This window comes from Schistocerca gregaria, chromosome 9 (genome assembly GCF_023897955.1).
Source record: "Schistocerca gregaria isolate iqSchGreg1 chromosome 9, iqSchGreg1.2, whole genome shotgun sequence".
NCBI lineage: Eukaryota > Metazoa > Arthropoda > Insecta > Orthoptera > Acrididae > Schistocerca > Schistocerca gregaria.
This window is the reverse complement of record NC_064928.1, coordinates 111,092,215-111,111,156: the sequence shown is the minus strand read 5'-3', so window position 1 is coordinate 111,111,156 and position 18,942 is coordinate 111,092,215. Positions and strand designations below refer to the sequence as shown.

General features: G+C 39.9%; 1 protein-coding gene across 2 annotated transcripts in view; it reads right to left on the bottom strand.

The window, feature by feature from the left end:
• The window catches only part of LOC126291688 (uncharacterized), a 142,207-nt gene that overhangs the window by 43,363 nt on the left and 79,902 nt on the right, over positions 1 to 18,942 (bottom strand). For both annotated transcript variants that reach the window (XM_049985311.1, XM_049985312.1), the window contains exons 6-8: positions 16,025 to 16,131; positions 12,859 to 13,148; positions 979 to 1,091 (exon numbers count right to left, since the gene is read on the bottom strand). In XM_049985311.1, coding sequence (XP_049841268.1) covers positions 979 to 1,091; positions 12,859 to 13,148; positions 16,025 to 16,131 — 510 coding nt within the window. The remainder of the gene's footprint in view (positions 1 to 978; positions 1,092 to 12,858; positions 13,149 to 16,024; positions 16,132 to 18,942) is intronic.

The following is an 18,942-nucleotide window of genomic DNA, read 5'->3' as shown; positions in this document are numbered from 1 at the left end:
GTGCTCCTCACTGTTGGGCAGCATGTGTATTCATGCTTTCCTGCAACTAGCAGTGATGCTCTTCCTGTTTGTCACCATAGAGCAGTGATCATATTCAGACGCCTAAGCTACTATCTTATTTTGAAAGTTGGTTCTTTTAAAACAACGAGAGATCACATAAAATAATTTTACACTAAATCAATTAGAGATTATGTGGTATCTAATTTGTTCAGAAACCTTTCTTGTTGAAGGATCACAAAATTATATTCGCCGCTGATAAGTAATGCATTATACGTTAGTGTATTACTGGTACCATAAATCAAAGTTGAACATGATTTACTGGTAATACATGCTGGCTTGAATATGTAATGGTAGTGCTATCATATGTTAAAAGCTGTTTGTCTAAAATGTTTCTGATACACTCTCCATGTCAGTCTATATTGAAAATATGTGATAATGTGAAACAAAAGCCAGTGCTTCATTCTGTAGTTTGTATAAGTTCCTATATCTCTTGACAAAAGGCAATAACAAGCTGAATATGTAATACAAATATTTTAAAATACTGCATAAACTTCTGGTCAAAACATGGTCTTTTTTTAGCACTGTTTAATTACATATTTTACTACTGGTGGCAGGGTATATAAGTCAGTCCATCACTGAACCTGACCTTTCTAGATGAAATACTGTGCAATGCAACAGTTATGATTTGGCTGTTCATCTGAAAAGAACTTTTCACAGATAATGTACAATGGGGAAAACTGAAAAATTACAAATGTATGATTCTTCAATTAATACCCCAATCTCTCTTTTATATAATTAGTACCAGACATTTATATTTAAAGAAGAATCTACCACAGAATTAATAATACATGGATTTCATTTCCCTTCTTGTTCCCCCATCTCTTTACAGTTCCACAAGTCTCAGAAAATACCAAGCTTAACAGCAAATTGTTTTTCAAGGAACAGGGAGTTCAGAGCTGACATATGAAGGATACTTACCGTTGCAACAGAGTCTTGTAAGCTGCGTTGGAAGAGTGGCAACATCTCTGGCAGAGAACTGCGACTCTCATCTGGAAAGCAGGATACCAAACTGCCACACGCCATGCAAGCAGCTAAAAGAAAACAAGTTTGATTGCATTTCATAAGCTGTGGAAGCATATCAAAACACAAAAGTTTTAGTACATTAGCATTTTAGAATAAAAATTCAGAAGTAGGCAGATGAAGAAGAAGAAGGAGAGAGGGGGAGAGAGGGATAGACGGGGGGAGAGAAATTTTCACACACAATGTTCTTGACAATGAATAATAATGTCTCACAAACCAAGTAATAAACTTGCACTGCTGCTCTCTCTCTGTTTTCTAAATTCCAGAACTGATTCCTCACTAACCATACACGACCACCTATCTAAATGAGAAACACAACAAAGAAAACAACTTAACCCACAAACAACATTAGAGCTGCTTTCAGGGAGCCAGTTACTTTTTAACAAAGAATTGTTGAACTACAGTCTCAAGTTGTTCCAAAGCACAGTATTAATTCATAATTAAGGCTAAACAATAGAAATTGCTGTAGAGCAAATAAACATCATTTCTTAAGAAGAAACAAAAATCTGTGGAAGCATGCAAACTTCTGCAAAAAGTAAGCATTTGTGTGCATGTGTATATGAAGAAGAATATGCCAGAAGATACCTGTATTTCTGAAGAGGAAAAATCATAACAATGAATCTGCCTACTATAATGCTCCTGCTCTCAACGTATATGAAGAATAAGACAAATTTAGTTGTAATTGCTGTTTATTGTAAAAGAATGAGTCTGCTGCAATACATTTAAAATTATTCAAGAGCAGGAAATGAAATATATTTCATTTTGAACATCACAAATCAATGCTCGCTATGACTGTTGATCATTGTCATTCATTTACTTGCAGGAAGCCCAAGTATTATTATTTTACATACACGATGTAGCATTAGTAACTTCTGAATTAATTACAACAACAAAATTAAGGAATTCTTCCATTTGTCCCATTTTCTTGCACATTTAACATTAGAAACATATCTTTCCACAGTGATTGCTCAGTGACAACTTCACATACTGCTAAGCAGAGAAAAACTCCCCACTTACAATGATCGCAAATAAACAAGCACTTCAAACCAAAGATATTGTCACTCAAAGGATATGTGCTACAAAGGTTTTCATAGTTTAACAAGTAGCCATCATTCTGGTTTTTATGTTTCTTTTGTACAATCATTACAATAACTTAAAACTATGAAAATTAATTTTGTAAAATGAAATTATTATTCTGACACGTTTTTTTCATTAGAGTTGGTAAACAAAAAAATAGTAAAATACAAGAAAAATATTAATAGCTGGTTTTCCAGATGTGACAGTATTTCACACATACTGGTTATGTATGTTATCCTTACTTTAATAGTGTATCTGTAATGGTCTGTCTGGATTTTGACTGTGAAAACGCCAAGCTGAACTTCTCGATACCACATCACAACTAAAATGAAGAGAATGATACCCACTGAAATGAACTTTGGTCCCAGATACATTACACAACAAATATGCTTTGTCAGTGACAAATTAAAGAAATTTAAAGTACACACTGTTGAAATATTCATCCTATTCACTTGAGTCACCAGTCACCTACTTCCATGCCTAAAGAACTTTATGGCTGAGAAGTGTTGTTGTTATCAGGTAGTCCAGTGAACCCTCTGCCAGGCACTTAAATGTTATTTGCAGAGTATCCATGTATATGTACATGTAGATCATGCAGAGACTGTGACAGTGCAAGTTGGGTGTTTTACAGGTGCACAGGTTATCTAGCCAGTCTGAGGAGGGGACCTTATACATCGGCCATCTTAGATTTTCTTCATACTTATATGAATCAACTGTCAGTGCACAAACATTACTTTTATTAAGCACTAGCACACTCTTCTCAAGAATACTAAAGAGTCAAATTTGAAGATTTCCAAGTGCTGTTAAGACTGAAAATATTACACAGTTCGAGCATTTCAAATGAGACGTCTGCAGCTCAGTGAGTAGTGGTCTGGTTGTGGAACTGTTAAGTTGCCAATGTGATTCTTGCTAGTAGCAACTATTTTATAGTTTTATTTGTAATTTACAATTATTATCAAATTGAATAGTTAATTAATGACGCAGGAAAAGACAAACTGCTGCTTACCATAATGAAGACAAGTCATGTTGCAGATAGTCACAATTAAAAGACACTCATGTAAAGCTTTTGGGATGCAAGAAGCAATATGGAGGAGCAGGGAAGAGGAAGGGATAGTAGTGTATGGGTGGGGAGAGAGACAAATGCTGTCTGGTGGAGTGTGCAGGGACTGGACTGGCAACAGGCACAGTGTCATGAGGTTATGGGGCAGGTGTTGGGCAGGGAGGTGAGGGAAAAAGGAGCAAAAAAGTAGAGGAGTGGGGAAAGACAGGTGGATACATTGGCAGAGGGCTGCAAACAAACAGGGGGGAGATGAGAATGGGAGAAGATGATGGATAGAGAGGGTGGTTGGAGTGTGTGGGGGCAGTATGTTATGGTAGGTTGAGGCCTGGATAATTACGGGAGCGGAGAAAGTATTGTATGGATAACTCCCATCTGCACAGTTCAGAAAAGCTGATGGTGGAGGGAAGGAGCCAGATGGGCCGGGTAGTGAAGCAACCACCAAAACTAAGTGTGTTATGTCCAGCAGCTTCTTGTGTCACAGAGTGGTCTACTCTCTCTTGGCCACATCTTGGCAGTGGCCAGTTATCCTGGTGGAAAGCTGGTCGGTAGTCATACTAATATAAAAAATTGTGTAGTGATTGCAGCTGAGTTGGTAATGACAATGCTGCTTTCACAGATGGCCGAGTCCCTGATGAGGTAGGATGAACCTGTGACAGAAATGGAATAGAAAGTGCTGGGTGGGTGGACTGGGCAGGTTTTGCATGTGGGTCTTCCACAGGGTTATGAGCCTTGTGGTGCAGGGGTTGGGACTGGGAGTAGCACAGGGATGGACCAAGATTATGTGGAGGTCGAGTGGGTGATGGAACGTCACTTTAGGAGGAGGTGGAAAGTATCTCAGGTAGGATGTCCCACATTTCAGGACACCACAATAGGTTAACAAAGCCCTTCAGAAGGATGTGGTTCAGTTTTTCCAGTCCAGGGTGGTACTGGGCGATGAATGGGACACTCCTTTGTGGCCGGTTCTTGGGGGTGGTAAGAGGATTGGAGGTGTGAGGGGAATTGCCATGAGAGATCTGTTTGTGGGCTAGGTCTGAGGGATAGTGCATATCTGTGAAGGCCTCAGTGAGATCCTCAGCATATTGAGCAAGAGAGTTTTTGTCACTTCAGATACACTGTCCCCGGGTGTCCAGGCTATTTGGGAAGGATTTTTTGGTGTGAAAGGGATACAGGTACTGTGGGTGGTTGGTTGTTTTAACGTGGACAGAGGTGTGAAAGGAGCCATCAGAGAGGAGGTGGTCAACATCTAGGAAGATGCTTTACTGGGTTGAGGCGGCCCATGTGAAGTGGATGGGAGAGATAGTGTTGAGATTGTGAAGGAATGAAGATAGGGTGTTTTGACCCTGAGTCCAGATCATGACAATATCATCAATTAACCTGAACTAGAATAGGGGTTTGGTGTTTTGGGAGGCTGGGAAGGTCTCCTCTAGATGGCACATTAAAAGGTTGGTATAGGAGGGTTCCATGCAGGTGCCCACGGCTGTGTCGTGAATTTGTTTATACACCTTCTCTTCAAATTAGAAGTAGTTGTGGGTTAGGATAAGTTAGTAAGGTGTATGAGGAATGAGGTAGTGGGTTTGGAGTCAGAATGACATTGGGAAAGGTAGTGTTCAATAGTAGTAACTCCATGGGCATGAGAGATGTTGAAGTATAGGGACGTGGTGGCAACAGAGACGAGTACGGATCCGGGAGGTAAAGGGGTGGGGATGGTGGGGACTCAGTGAAGGAAGTGGTTGGTGTCTTTGACATGTGAGGCTAGATTACGGACAATTGGTTGGAGGTGTTGGTCACTGAGGGCTGAAATTCCCTCAGTGGGGGCCACAAGGGGCATCCAGGATTGTTTGGTTTGTGGGTTTTGGGGAGCATGTAGAAGGTGAGTGTGAAGTGTCACAGGCTGAAGAGGGAAACAGATTCAGAGGAGATGTTCTGGGAAGGGCCCAAGGCTTTAAGTAGGGATTGGAGTTTGTGTTGGAGTTTTGGAATGGGATCACTGTGGCCAAGTTTATATGCTGAAGTCAGAAAATCGGCAGAGGCCTTCTGCCAGGTAGACATTACAATTCGTAATAACAGAGGTGGAACCTTTGTCTGCGGGTAGACAGATTAGGTCAGGCTCATCAGGGGCCAGGCCACCTGTGAAAGCAGTCAGTCATTTACCAGCTCTGCTGCAATCATTGCACAGCTTTCTATATTGGCATGACTACCAACCAGCCGTCACCAAGATGAATGTCCACCAACAGCAAAGTGGAGTACCCTGTGGTACAACATGCAGCTGAACATAACACACTTAATTTCAATATCTGCTTCACTACTCAAGCCATTTGGATCCTTCCCTCTACCACCAGGTTTTCTGAATTGCACATATGGAGTTATCCTTACAATACACTCTCTGCTCCTGTAATTATCCTGGCCTCCATCTACAGTAACATGCTGTCCCCACACCCTCCAACCAACTGTTTCCACTCCTTGTCCTATCATCTTCTCCCCATTCTCATCTCCTACCTTGTTTATCTGCAGCCCTCTGCCAATACATCAATACATCTTTCCCCACTTCTCTCCTTTTTTGCTCTTTTTTTCCACACCTCCCTGCCTCATAACCTTCTGACACTGTGCCTGTTAGCAGTCTAGTCTCTGCACACTCCACCAGACAGCATTTGTCTCCACCCCCCCTCACCACCCCCCCCCCCCCCCCCACACACACCTATACACTACTATCCCTTCCCCATCCCCACCCTAACCAGATTGCCACTTGCATCCCATGCCATAGATGCATTCTGGTCCGAGGTGCTGGAGTTTGTGGTCGGGTGTTCATAAGGTGTCCTTGCTTGCTTGTGCTTGTGCTTGTGTGTGTGTGTGTGTGTGTGTGTGTGTGTGTGTGTGTGTGTGTGTGTTATTGACGAAGGCTGTAGCTGTAAGCTTTATGTGAGTGTCTTAATTACATGTCTGCAACAGGACGTAAGTAGCATCTGTCTTTCCTACACTGTTTATATTCTTACTTGGAGTTTCCATCATCTGTATAGTTAATTAACAAATACTGCATCAAAACCAAGAACAATAATGATGATAATAGTATGCTTTTTGTTTTTAATTATTAATCAAATAGTACACCGACCAGTCTGTGTATGGATTTTAGCAAGTTTCCCACATGCATTTAGGCAAAAGCTGGATTGTTCCCTGCTATAGCACCTTTTTGCCAATTTCATGAACAAGAAGAGGAATGGCTCAAGTGGTTGCAACAGTTTGAAGCCCACATACCTGCTCACAATGTATCTGGTACTGTAAAACTTCTCTATTTCCTGTCCACAGGAGGAAGTGCAGTGTTCAGACTCATTCGGAAGCTATTCCCTAACGCCACTCCGAGTGGACTTCCATATGTTCAGGTTGTAAATTTGCTAACTATTATGACCAACAAACGAATGTGGTAGCGGCTAAGTATCAATTCTGTAATTGCATGGCACAGTCAGAACAAACTTATAACGAGTGGGTAACAGGCTTTCAGGATATGAGGAGGAAATGCAAATGCAAATGCAAATGCAAATGCAAATGTGCTTGTGGGGCTTTATATTCAGATATAACGTCGCGTGATGCGATCATGTACAATGTAACTAAAGTCATGCTTAGAGAACAGATTTTGAAACAGTTCAATCCATCATTTCAACAAACACTAGATCAGTACAATTCAGGTGCAGGGGCCCTGTTAGCCGGTAAGTTTGAGCAGCCACCAATTTGTCAGGTTGAGTCGCACCTTGCTAGTGACTGCCCCATCAGGCAGCAACAGCTGCATGCACCACTCTATGAAAACAGTTCTCTAAACAAGCGGTTATGCAGGTGAACACAATTAAGTCATTCCGTCGGTGTTATTCATAGCACAAATGCCAAGACTGTTAGTCACGGCAAGCACAGTTCCCCACAGTCATTTAATGAACAAAGTAAGAGCACATGGACTGTCAGACCATTGGATTGAAGAGTTCCTAGATAACAGAATGCAGCATGTCATTCTCAATGGAGAGAAGTCTTCCAAAGTAAGAGTGATTTCAGGTGTGCCACAGGGGAGTGTCGTAGGACCGCTGCTACTCATAGTATACATAAATGACCTTGTGGAAAACATCGGAAGTTCACTGAGGCTTTTGGCGGATGATTCTGTGGTATATCCAGAGGTTGTAACAATGGAAAATTGTACGAAAATGCAGGAGGATCTGCAACAAATTGACGCATGGTGCAGGGAATGGCAATTGAATCTCAATGTAGACAAGTGTAATATGCTGTGAATACACAGAAAGAAAGATTCCTTATCATTTAGCTACAATATAGCAGGTCAGCAACTGGAAGCAGTTAATTCCGTGAATTATCTGGGAGTAGATATTAGGAATGATTTAAAATGGAATGATCATATAAAGTTGATCGTCAGTAAAGCAGATGCCAGACAGATTCTTTGGAAGAATCCTAAGAAAAAGCAATCTGAAAACAAAGGAAGTAGGTTACAGTACACTTGTTTGGCCACTGCTTGAATATTGATCAACAGTGTGGGATCCGTACCAGGTAGGGTTGATAGAAGAGATAAAGAAGATCCAGCGTGCTTTGTTACAGGACCATGTAGTAATTACTAAAGCATTACGGAGATGATAGATAAACTCCAGTGGAAGACTTTGTAGGAGAGATGCTCAGTAGCTCGGAACGAGCTTTTGTTGAAGTTTCGTGAACATACCTTCACCGAGGAGTCAAGCAGTATGTTGCTCCCTCCTACGTATATCTCGCGAAGAGACCACGAGGATAAAATCAGAGAGATTAGAGCCCAGACAGAGGCATACCGACAATCTTTATTTCCACGAACAATACGAGACTGGACTAGAAGGGAGAACCGGTAGAGGTACTCAAAGTACCCTCCGCCACACACCATCAGGTGGCTTTCGGAGTATGGATGTGGATGTGGATGTAGATGCTTGTGCCAAGGTAAGACATATACAATCTGTATGTTTGCATCGGAACAAACGTAAGAATTCTCTAGCGATATGAGAAAGCAGGTCTCCTAGGCACCCCATATTCGAAGAGTAGGCAAGACACACCACTCTCCAAATTCCGCTGCAGAGAATGCAATACACAAAGAATTACAGTACAATGAAATATGGAACAAAATTTACGTGATTCATACATATACTTTGTTCCCACGTTCCTTCCTTCAGGGCACCTTGGTGACTCTGCCATCAAGAAGGGCACCATGCCACATAGTTGAATAACACAACATAATTTGCCAAACCACGAAAAAGCAGGCCACACACTGAACAGGAAAAACAATGACTCCAAACTGTAAGTATTTACAATAATTTAAAATTTGGTTCAAAAATATGAAACATCACACAGAAAATATGAGACGACATTTCACATATTTTTCCAAAATTTTAAATTACATTTTCATGCAATTAGTACTGACAAATTAAAAGACATAATCTTTATTAAAAATTGCATATCAATATCTGTTAATTAACACTTAAATTTGATAGTAAATAGTTAAGATGACAGTTGATAACAGTTGCCACTAATCAAACCAGTGACATCATAGTTAGAGGACTAGGATACACAGACTCAGCTACAGTAGAGTCTGTTAAAAATGTTGGAAATGTTTTATTCTTAACATTTCCTGGAATCTTTAGTTTCAATTTGTTTGAGGTTTTTGAGAAATGCATCGTATTGGCTTACAAAATTTACATTCCGGCACTGACCTTCAAATCATGTACATATGAAGAAAATCTAAGCATGCTTACCTGTAAAGCTGGCTTATGGGTGTAATCTCAAAATTTTCTCTCTCATCGAAGTCCCACAATTTCTCACGGTCCACATTCTGTGGCAAAATCGTTGCCTCAACAGAGATTGTTTGTTTCACAAATGTCTGACAGTGAAAATGCCCCCTACAAACAAGATGTGTGTAGCCAGCAGGAGACTTTGGTGGAGAAACTTCCTGTTCGGAGCTGCTAAGGAGAACTGGCCCAGACTGCTCGTCCTCTCTTGTACTGACTCTGTGCTAGCGAAGTTGTGCTTCCTCCCTTCTCCTACATGGGCCTAGCTCCCAAATGTTCAGTCTGGAAACGTGAATACCTTCTAGCTCCACCAAGACTGGATGAGGGCCTGGCAGATCACTGGAGTGTACCCTGCTGTAAACTATAAAGGAATAAACCAGTATTCTTGAAAGTAGATCTTTGCCTTCTCCTTTATCCCACCCCCATGATGTCCACCCCTAGCCCATTCTGACTAGGTAAGCATGCCACACCTGTACACAGAACTCCTAGAATTCCCTTTCATGAGTGGAATCAACTTATGGGAAAAATATCTAACAAGGGGGCCCTATGGATTTGATTTTATTCATATTTACAGGATTTGAACATCAGTTTCAGAAAAGAGTATGGCATAACTATAAAAAAGAAAAGAAAAAAGCAATAAACATTTTTTACATTTAGCAGTCGCCAGTAGCTGACTGCATAGCACAAAAGTCATGCAATTTGGAAATCAATAATTCTATTCCCACTAGTAGCAAAATTATTTTGTTTCATTTTTTCTATCACACTGAAACATTATTTTACAATTATTTTATCAGAATGTTTTATGAGAAACAACATGTTTATTGTTTGTTAATATTTGCATGAAAATCAGTTAGAATTTGATATAGACAAGCTAAGTGCCTGATAGTTAAATGAACAAATTACATACTTCAATAATACTGTTGAGTCTCTAGAGATAACAACATAATTTATTTTCTATTAGAGATTTTGCAATTTTATACTAAACTTTAATTTATTGTGATACTTCAAGTTTCATGCAATTAAAACTAAAAAAAGTAAACTCCACGCTCAGTCCTTGAAAGTTATGCTGTATCAAGTGGCCACCATGTATCCTCTGCTATGTGACACATGGATTCAGTATGGAGGGGCATTGCACCAGCACTCTGTTCTCCCAGTCATTGATGGCTTTCCAGATCTTGGCGCCACTACTTCTCATTCGAGTAGCTCCTCAATTAGCATCACAAGGCTGAACGCACTCTGTTCCAGTCCCCTTGCCATGGAAAAACCGCCGGCACTATGGGGAACTGAACCCATTTCCTCTGCACGAGAATCACATGCACTAAACACTCGGCTGTGGAGGCAGACCTTTTCAGGTGATCAGTAAGTAAAAGAAAAAAGCTATAAATTGTAATAAAAACTGTGATTCAATTTTTCTAAATTAATATCTCCATCTGTCAATAAACACAAAAAAAGTTGTAACCAGTGAGAACTTGACCAGTGAATGCACTGTCAGCTACCAGTTATTCTGTATTAAAAGCTTGAAGTGTTTTACATTCAACAGTGCCCACAAATAATATGATCTTCAAAGCTGAATTTTTTAAAGACTGTATCATACACATTCAAATTCTGCAACTGTGAAGAAAAGTGAAGATAGCTAGTCCGTAAGGTACCTTGCAAGAGTGTGAGGGCGCACGTATGTTTTTCTCTACCTCTGATGAAGAATTTAGTCTGATAGCTAATAATATAGCACACAGCGATCTTTTTCGGTGTGCCTAGGTTTATTATTTTTCTGATTTTGATCTGCCAATTAGTGCTATACAGTACACTGTTTTTTAAATGACACCTGTCCTGCTGTAGGCAAGAAAGTGCAGTATCTGCATGTCTACAGTGTTGAGGAACCTCATTAGCTTTATCTCCCAGCCCACACTACAACTACAGTTTTTTAAACACTAAAAATAACAATCACTGGTCAGACATGTTAGAAATATTCATGAGGCAAAAAACATGGAGGGGTGCTGAGTGTGAAAGGCAACCAAGCAACATTTTAACACAAAATACATCTTTAAAAATTGACTAATAAAATAATTATTGTAATCTCATTTCTATGTTAGTAATAAATAACTGATCATTTTGTATGACACCTGCTGCAATTGCTGTATAACAATTAAGAAGCCTGGTAACATATCATGCAGTCCAGAGTAAAAAGAAAAAAAAAAAATTACACCTTGGTCTAGACTCGAGCTCTCAAAGTTGAGCATTCTAGTGCAAAACCCCAACCAGTGCACTAACTTCTTTATGCCCATGTTCTACCGAAAATATGTATGGGACAACATTTTTATTTACAGGTTATCACAGGAGAATTAGCCAATACTCAAGGATGTGAATGGCACAGTCATTTGAAGCAGAAAAGCCCTAAAATGCATCTTAAGGGCTCTGAGCAGTTCAACTTTGATACAGCAAAACAGATCTCTTCTACTGCAAATTCTTTGCTTCCCATATTTTGGGAGGAGGTAGGAAGACCCAAAACAAGAAAAAACTGGCTGATAAACCTGGGTTCTAAAACTCATATCTAAAGAGTAGTACCAGGAAAAACTTCGAACACAGTAATGGAAAAAATAACATAAAACTGGTGGTCTTCAGCAAAATAATTCAAAACCAGTGTTTTTTTATGAAATTACATGAAATCTGCCATTTTCTCATACAAAAAATGTTATAAATCTGAGGACAAGAATTTTCCAATGTTCATAAATGCTAGTTATTGAATGCTGAAATCACATTTTACCTTCTTTACTTCTCAAGGACGAGGATCATTTTTAAAGCTATGATCTAAAAATGACAGTTTATTTCCCTTATAACAAACAATGATGTGAAGCAAAAAAACACTAAAATTGGACACAAAATGAAATTTGGCGAAAGAAACACTGAATGTGATGAAAATTGTAATATGGAAACTGGGAAAAAATAACACCAAATTTGGGAAAAACAATAAATTTGGCAAAAAATAATGCAAACTGGAAAAAATGCCAAATTGGGCAAAAAATAACACAAAAATTGGCAACAAATACACCAAATTTGGTAAAAAAAACACCATACAATTTGGCACAACAACAATGAAATTAGGGAAAAAAATGAAATTGGCAAGAAAGTAACAGGGAAATTGGCAACAAAATAGCACTGAATTTGGCAACAAATAGCACAAAATTTAGCAAAAAATAACGATAAAGTTGGCAAAAAATAACACCAAAATTAGCAAAAATAACACCAAAATTAGCAAAAATAACACCAAAATTAGCAAAAATAACACCAAAATTAGCAAAAAATTACACTGAATTTGGCCATAAAAGAAAACAATTTTTTGTTTACCTGCTTAAGAGCTATGAGCACTTGTTCAGTGGACGAGATGTGTTTCACAGTAGTGAAGATGGACAAGTACTTAGTTTTTAAAGTATGCAGTTTAGAGCCCATGTTTTATTGAATATTTTTTTCCCTTGTTTTAGTAGGTGAAGATCTACTCATAGCTCTTAAGGTACACATTTTAGAGCTCACGTTTACTAGACTTTTTTGCTTCGAAGATTGTTCGAGACCTTTCCTCATGGGACAGTCTCTATATATTACCAAAGTTAACTAGAATCATTAGTAATTATTTTCTGAGATACCCGTCTTTTGTAAAAACACTCATTACCCTATAATTTGAGGAAAGATTACTGACAGAAGAATACTACAATTTCACCGCACTGTTGAGAAGGAGGTGACAGAAGATAGGTAACCAGGCAATGCCAAGTATTTGGCTAGTATAGACACAGAATACGCAGCCCATCCTGCTGGGGTGAGAACCTGGCCCTGAGAGCTACACACAGTAACAGTCAGCACACGTACCGTCCCTGACTGGCCAGCAGTCATCCCTGAAGCAGGTTAGCAGCACTTTAAGCATGCGGCCCGTGTGTGGCCGCACCACACAGTGGGACAGTTTGGCCGCCACCTCCCCAAAGCACGAGCAGGAAGCCTCCCGGGCCGCGGCGTCGCCGTCCGCGTCCAGCGCCACCTTTTCGTAATACGTGACCGCCGCCTCCAAGTGCGACTCCACCAACTCCACCCCTGCCGCTCCCGCTACCTGTCGCCACGTTTCTTGCGAATACAATCTCACACCTTCTGCTACCATGTAGTACCTGCAACAGGGTTTTACTGTGCAGTGCATATGCTGTTTCAAAAAGATTCATTCAGTTTCACGACACTTTATACATCTGACTACAATGTTTTCACTCTAAAAAGAATCATTCAGTTTCATAAGGGTGTATCTTTTACATGCATGCACATGGAACACTGAGGTCCTCCTACAATTATGTTTAGCATCAAAGTTTTCATTTATATTTCCCAAATGTTCAATGAGCAGTCCACCCAAATCTTTAATAGCCTGAAACACAAACATCACCACAAAATGCACCTGCCAAACTTGAGGAATAGCTACCTGTCAGCTGGCACAACTAGTAGAAGGTTGACGGCAAGTACGAGGGTATCGTCAGGAGTGCCCTAGGGAAGTGTGATAGGACCACTCTCATTCTCTATACAAATAAATAATCTGACAGAGAGGGTGAGTAGCATTCTGCAGATGGTTGCTGTAGATGTTGTTGTGTACAGGTAGGTTGTTGAATTTCTGTAGGATAATACAAGGTGACAGACAGAATTACTAGTTGGTGTGACGAGTGCCAGCTCACTTTAAATGTATAAATAATGTAAGTTAATGCAGATGAATAGGAAAAACAATCTCTCAATGTTTGCATACAGCATTAGTAGTGTGCTGGTTAACACAACAGAGTGACACATAATCGAGCAAACACAGAAGGAAGGTAATAGGGAAGGCGAATGGTCGACTTCAGTTTGCAGGAAGAATTTCAGGGAAGTGTAGCTCATATATAAAAGACAGCATGCAGAGCATTAGGGTGACTATTCTTGGATACTGATTTTTCCATTTTCCATTTTTACTCTGATAGCTAACTACTCTCCTCTTGCTCCTCTCCACAAAGCTTGAACATTTTAGATTTCTGGATGACCTTCCCATTCAGTAGTAACTGATGTGCTATTCAGTTGCCAGTTATGTTATAATGTTAAGGGGTCTTCGTTGTATCATTGCTTAAATGTCTTAAAAGTCTCCATGCTCGATAGATGTCTCTTCTCGTATCTATGTCCTCAATAGTTCTAATCTACTGAGACTTTTTTCTCTTGTTTATAGTGATAAGCACTTGTTTGTAGCTTCCACAGTTGCTTCACTAAATGGATTTTTATGTAATAAATTGTGGCATTCTGAAAGTAGAGCAGCTTCACGTGTGATGATACCATGGCTATAATATGTCTGACAGCTGCAAGGTATAGACATTCTGGAGGGTCTGTTTATAGCTGCAGTGAAGATATTGTAGGGTTCTGGATTATGTTCTATTGAAGATACTTTAACATCCAAAATTTCTGCAAATTTCAACCATTCTGCCTTTCAAAATTCTGTCTTCTACAAAAGAGTACTTTCTGTGGCCTGACCATAGTAAAACTTGGCACATTACTAGTCTATGTTGCGAGTTCGATATTGGGGAGCAGATTTTACACACTGTTAGCTGAAACTCTTGTTATTGAGTATGAGGTCAGCACTGTAAGTGTGCCTCCTACCTCTGTTGAATGGTACAGGTAATTTTGCATCATTGATTAAAGTAAGATGCTTCATTTTTGTCATTTTTGCACAGAGGCCACATTCTTTTCTTCATGATCATATCCCCATAAAGTGCTATTACTGTTGAGGTCACTTATAACAATTTTTGTATTTTTTATCTGTAAATTGGGTGATTTATTACACAGTAAATCCAGTAGCAATTGTGCTTGAAGCTCATTCAGTAAGAACGTATTAAAATCTGTTACTTTCAATACAAATGAACTTTCATGTTTTTTCATAATGTAATAAACTGTATCATTAGGGCTACATTTGTAAAATGAGTGACAAATTACTATGACTTGCACTGAAATCAATAATGTTTATTTCAAAGTTCTGCAGACTGGAATGTGTTTTAACATAAAATTAATTTTTACACAATCAAACACTTTTTATTATATCGGACCAGTGTCAAAATACAGCACTTGTGACACAGAGGACAGACAATTTCAGGGCTTGGCGGGCTAGAAACCTTAAAACATATGGAGAGCCAACCAGAACTGCTACTGAATGACCAAACGAATTTTTCTTCCTCACTACCGAGTGAGGTGGTGCAGTGGTTAGCACATTGGACTCACATTCGGGAGGACGATGGTTCAATCCCATATCTAGCCATCCCGATTTAGGTTTTCTGTGATTTCCCTAAATCTCTCCAGGCAAATGCTGGGATGGTTCCTTTGGAAGGGCACGGCCGACTTCCCTAATCCGATGAGACTAATGACCTCGCTGTTTGGTCTCTTCCCCCAAACAACCCAACTCAACTCTTCCTCAGTATTTCTGGATACTGCCACAATAGCTAAAAGAAAATACTTAGCTTTGCTCCTACTCCTCCACCTACAGTGTGCTGTTAAGTTTTATAACACTCCATCCCCATATACTCTGAAAATTACTGAAACAATCTTGGATCCATGTTGTGTAGTAAATAGTACTCCAGTCACAATAGTGGATTGGGAGAATTCTATATATAACCTGGAACCTATTTAACCCAATGCCAATACTGCATATATATAACAACTAATCTATTAGATATTGCAACACCAATGCTTGTATTGTCACTTAATTGCCTTTGGTTACAGATTTTTTGCTTTATAGTACATTAGAAGACACAATAAACATCTTTGAATTCTAACATAGATGATGGGCTTCTTACACAAAACTTAGGCTGAATGAAATACAATTTTGTGAAAACTATACAATAACTTCACAATGTGATTTTTATAATATTTTTAGTGATTACAATTTCTTCTCATATATCTGTAAAAAGTCTGTTACTGTTAATGACCTTAGCAACAGAGTACTGACTCCTGTACTGAACCACACATAGAAATCTTACAGAGATGAAAGTTTTATTACCTGTTCAGACACATCCTAGGCAGCAGTTGGGGATAGAAGGCATTGCGAGACTTCTCCGGCAGAGCCAGGAAAAATTTCCGCACAGCTACACATGCTGCAAGCCGTACCTGCATAAATTGAAAAAGGTCCTTTCAAAGTTAGATTTAATGAACACATAGTAGCACTCCAGCTACATTAGCAACATAAATCAGCATTAATTAAGATCTCTGTAACAAAGTCTTGCCATATTACATAGACAGCAAAAAAAAAAAAAGAGTAAAAAAAAGGGGGGGAACACTGCAATGAATATACGTCAGATGACAGATGTCTGAAAGATACTCAATGACAAAATTGAAAATGACTGACTGAAAACTGTTGTTGTGGGCTACAGTACAGAGACTGGTTTGATGGAGCTCTCAATGCTACTCTATCCTGTGCAAGCCTCTTCATCTCCGAATAACTACTGCAACCTACATCCTTCTGAATCTGCTTAGTGTACTCACCTCTTGATCTCCGTCTACGACTTTTACCCTCCACGATGTCCTCCAACAATAAATTGGTGATCGCTTGTTCCCTCAGAATATTTCCTACCAACCGATCACTTCTTGTAGTCCAGTTGTGCCACAAACTCCTCTTCTCCCCAATTTTATTCAATACCTCCTCATTAGTTACATGATCTACCCATCTAATCTTCAGAATTCTTCTGTAGCACCACATTTCAAAAGCTTCTATTCTTTTCATGTCCAAACTATTTATTGTCCATGTTTCACTTCCATACATGGCTACACGCCATACAAATACTTTCACAAAAGACTTCCTGACATTTAAATCTATACTCAGTGTTAACAAATTTCTCTTCTTCTGAAATTCTTTCCTTGCTCTAGCCAGTCTACATTTTATATCCCCTCTACCTTGACCATCATCAGTTATTTTCCTCCCCAAACAGCAAAACTCATTTACTGCTTTAAGTTTCTGATTTCCTAATCTAATTCCCTCAGCATCACCTGATTTAATTTGACAACATTCCATTATACTCATTTTGCTTTTGTTGATTTTCATCTAATATCCTCCTTTCAAGACAAGTCCTTTATTGTCTCTGACAGGATTACAATGTCATCGGCAAACTCCAAAGTTTTTATTTCCTCTCCATGAATTTTAATTCCTTCTCCGAATTTTTCTTTTGTTTCCTTTACTCCTTGCTCAATATACAGATTGAATAACGTCGAGGATTGGCCACTACCATGTCTCCCTCCATTCACAACCACTACTTCCCTTTCATGCCCTTTGGTTCTTATAACTGCCATCTGGTTTCTGTACAAGTTGTAAATAGCCTTTCCCTCCCTGCAGTTGACTCCTGCCACCTTCAGAACTTGAAAGAGAGTATTCCAGCCAACATTGTCAAAAGTTTTTTCTAAGTCTACAAATGCTATAAACATAAGATTGCCTTTCCTTATCCTACCTTCTACGTTAAGTAGTAGGGTCAGTATTGCCCCACGTGTTCCAATATTTCTAAAGAATCCAAACTGATATTCCTCGAGGTTAGCTTTTAGAAGTTTTTCCATTCATTTGTAAAGAATTCGTATTAGTATTTTGCTACAGTGGAATTGAAAGAGCCTGCAATGTATATTGTAGTGACCCATACAAGATTCCGCACCTGCGATCTGAGGGCACAGCTGTACAGCACACTACAGGAGTGGCAAGATGCTAGCACTGACAGAGGCTTCCACTTTCAGAGGCAAACGAAATCTCTCCACAGTGCATTCTACTTGCCAACCAATGGGTTATAGAATCGGGTCTGGCCAACCTCGTCATCAGTCGTATGTTTACATTCAGCCTACATGTCTTGGACTAGTGGGACAACCACTCTGTAGCAAGTGTTTTTGTTTTCCAGTACTCTTGAAGTAATGACGGGCTATGTTTGTTATTAAATGTGTGTTCTTGTAGTCAGACTCACTGGTGATGAGTAGGGTTGCTTGCCTTTCTCCCCTTCATCTCTGGCTATGTTTTTTCCTCCATTCTCACTGTTTTACGAGGAAGTGGCAGAATAGGAAGCGTATGAACGGCACCGTGAGGCAGTATGTCATGAATGGTTTTTGTCTGCACTCTTTCTGTCATGTTTTTCTCCCACCTTGTATCAGGTGCTGTGGTAGTTGGCCCCATTACAGGAACTTTCTTCATTGTCTTTTGATAATTTATGCTCACTGTTGTCTTCCTATTATTGCCAGCGCAGGCACGTTGTGCCCGCTAGGGTTGAATTGTATCAATGCAAGAAAACACCCCATCAGTCTTATCGTCACTAAGCCGCGACTCACCATGCCCTCAGGCACAAGTGTCATTTTGTCACATCAAAGTTAAAAGAGTCATATGTGGATGACATGGTTGAGGATGTTATAATTTGCTCTGCCCCTGATACAGAAGTCTGGCAATGGGCCCTCCAGTAAGAAAACACTTGACAAGGTGTTATCAATTGCTCAGCCATATGAGGTCCCACATGCCACTGTTTGGAGGCTGGAAGCAGGGTGGCTCAGTGGCGTGCACTGCATCTGGCGAGGCCGACGTGTTGGTGGTACAAGCTGGCCAATCCGGTGGCTTTCGTGCAGGACGTAAACAGTGTTTCAGCCGTCGCTCCCTGTCGCCATCGTGTGCATCTTACTACTCCCAATATGCTAGATCAGTATTTCCCTAGCGTTGGGCTGTCTGTTGTAACTGTCAATAAAAAGTCCACTTTGTGGACAGCACAGAATGCAGTATCAGGGAACATAGACAAATACCCAGGAAGTGTCATCATCATGACCTACTCCCGATCAGGTGTTCTCTACCTTCTTCTCCACAAGGGTGCTTCCTCCCTATGACCTTCTGCATGTGACCATGCCTTTTTCATGCTGGAGGACCACCTCATGTCAGCACTGTGTCTAGTTCGTTTTACTCCAAACAAATCA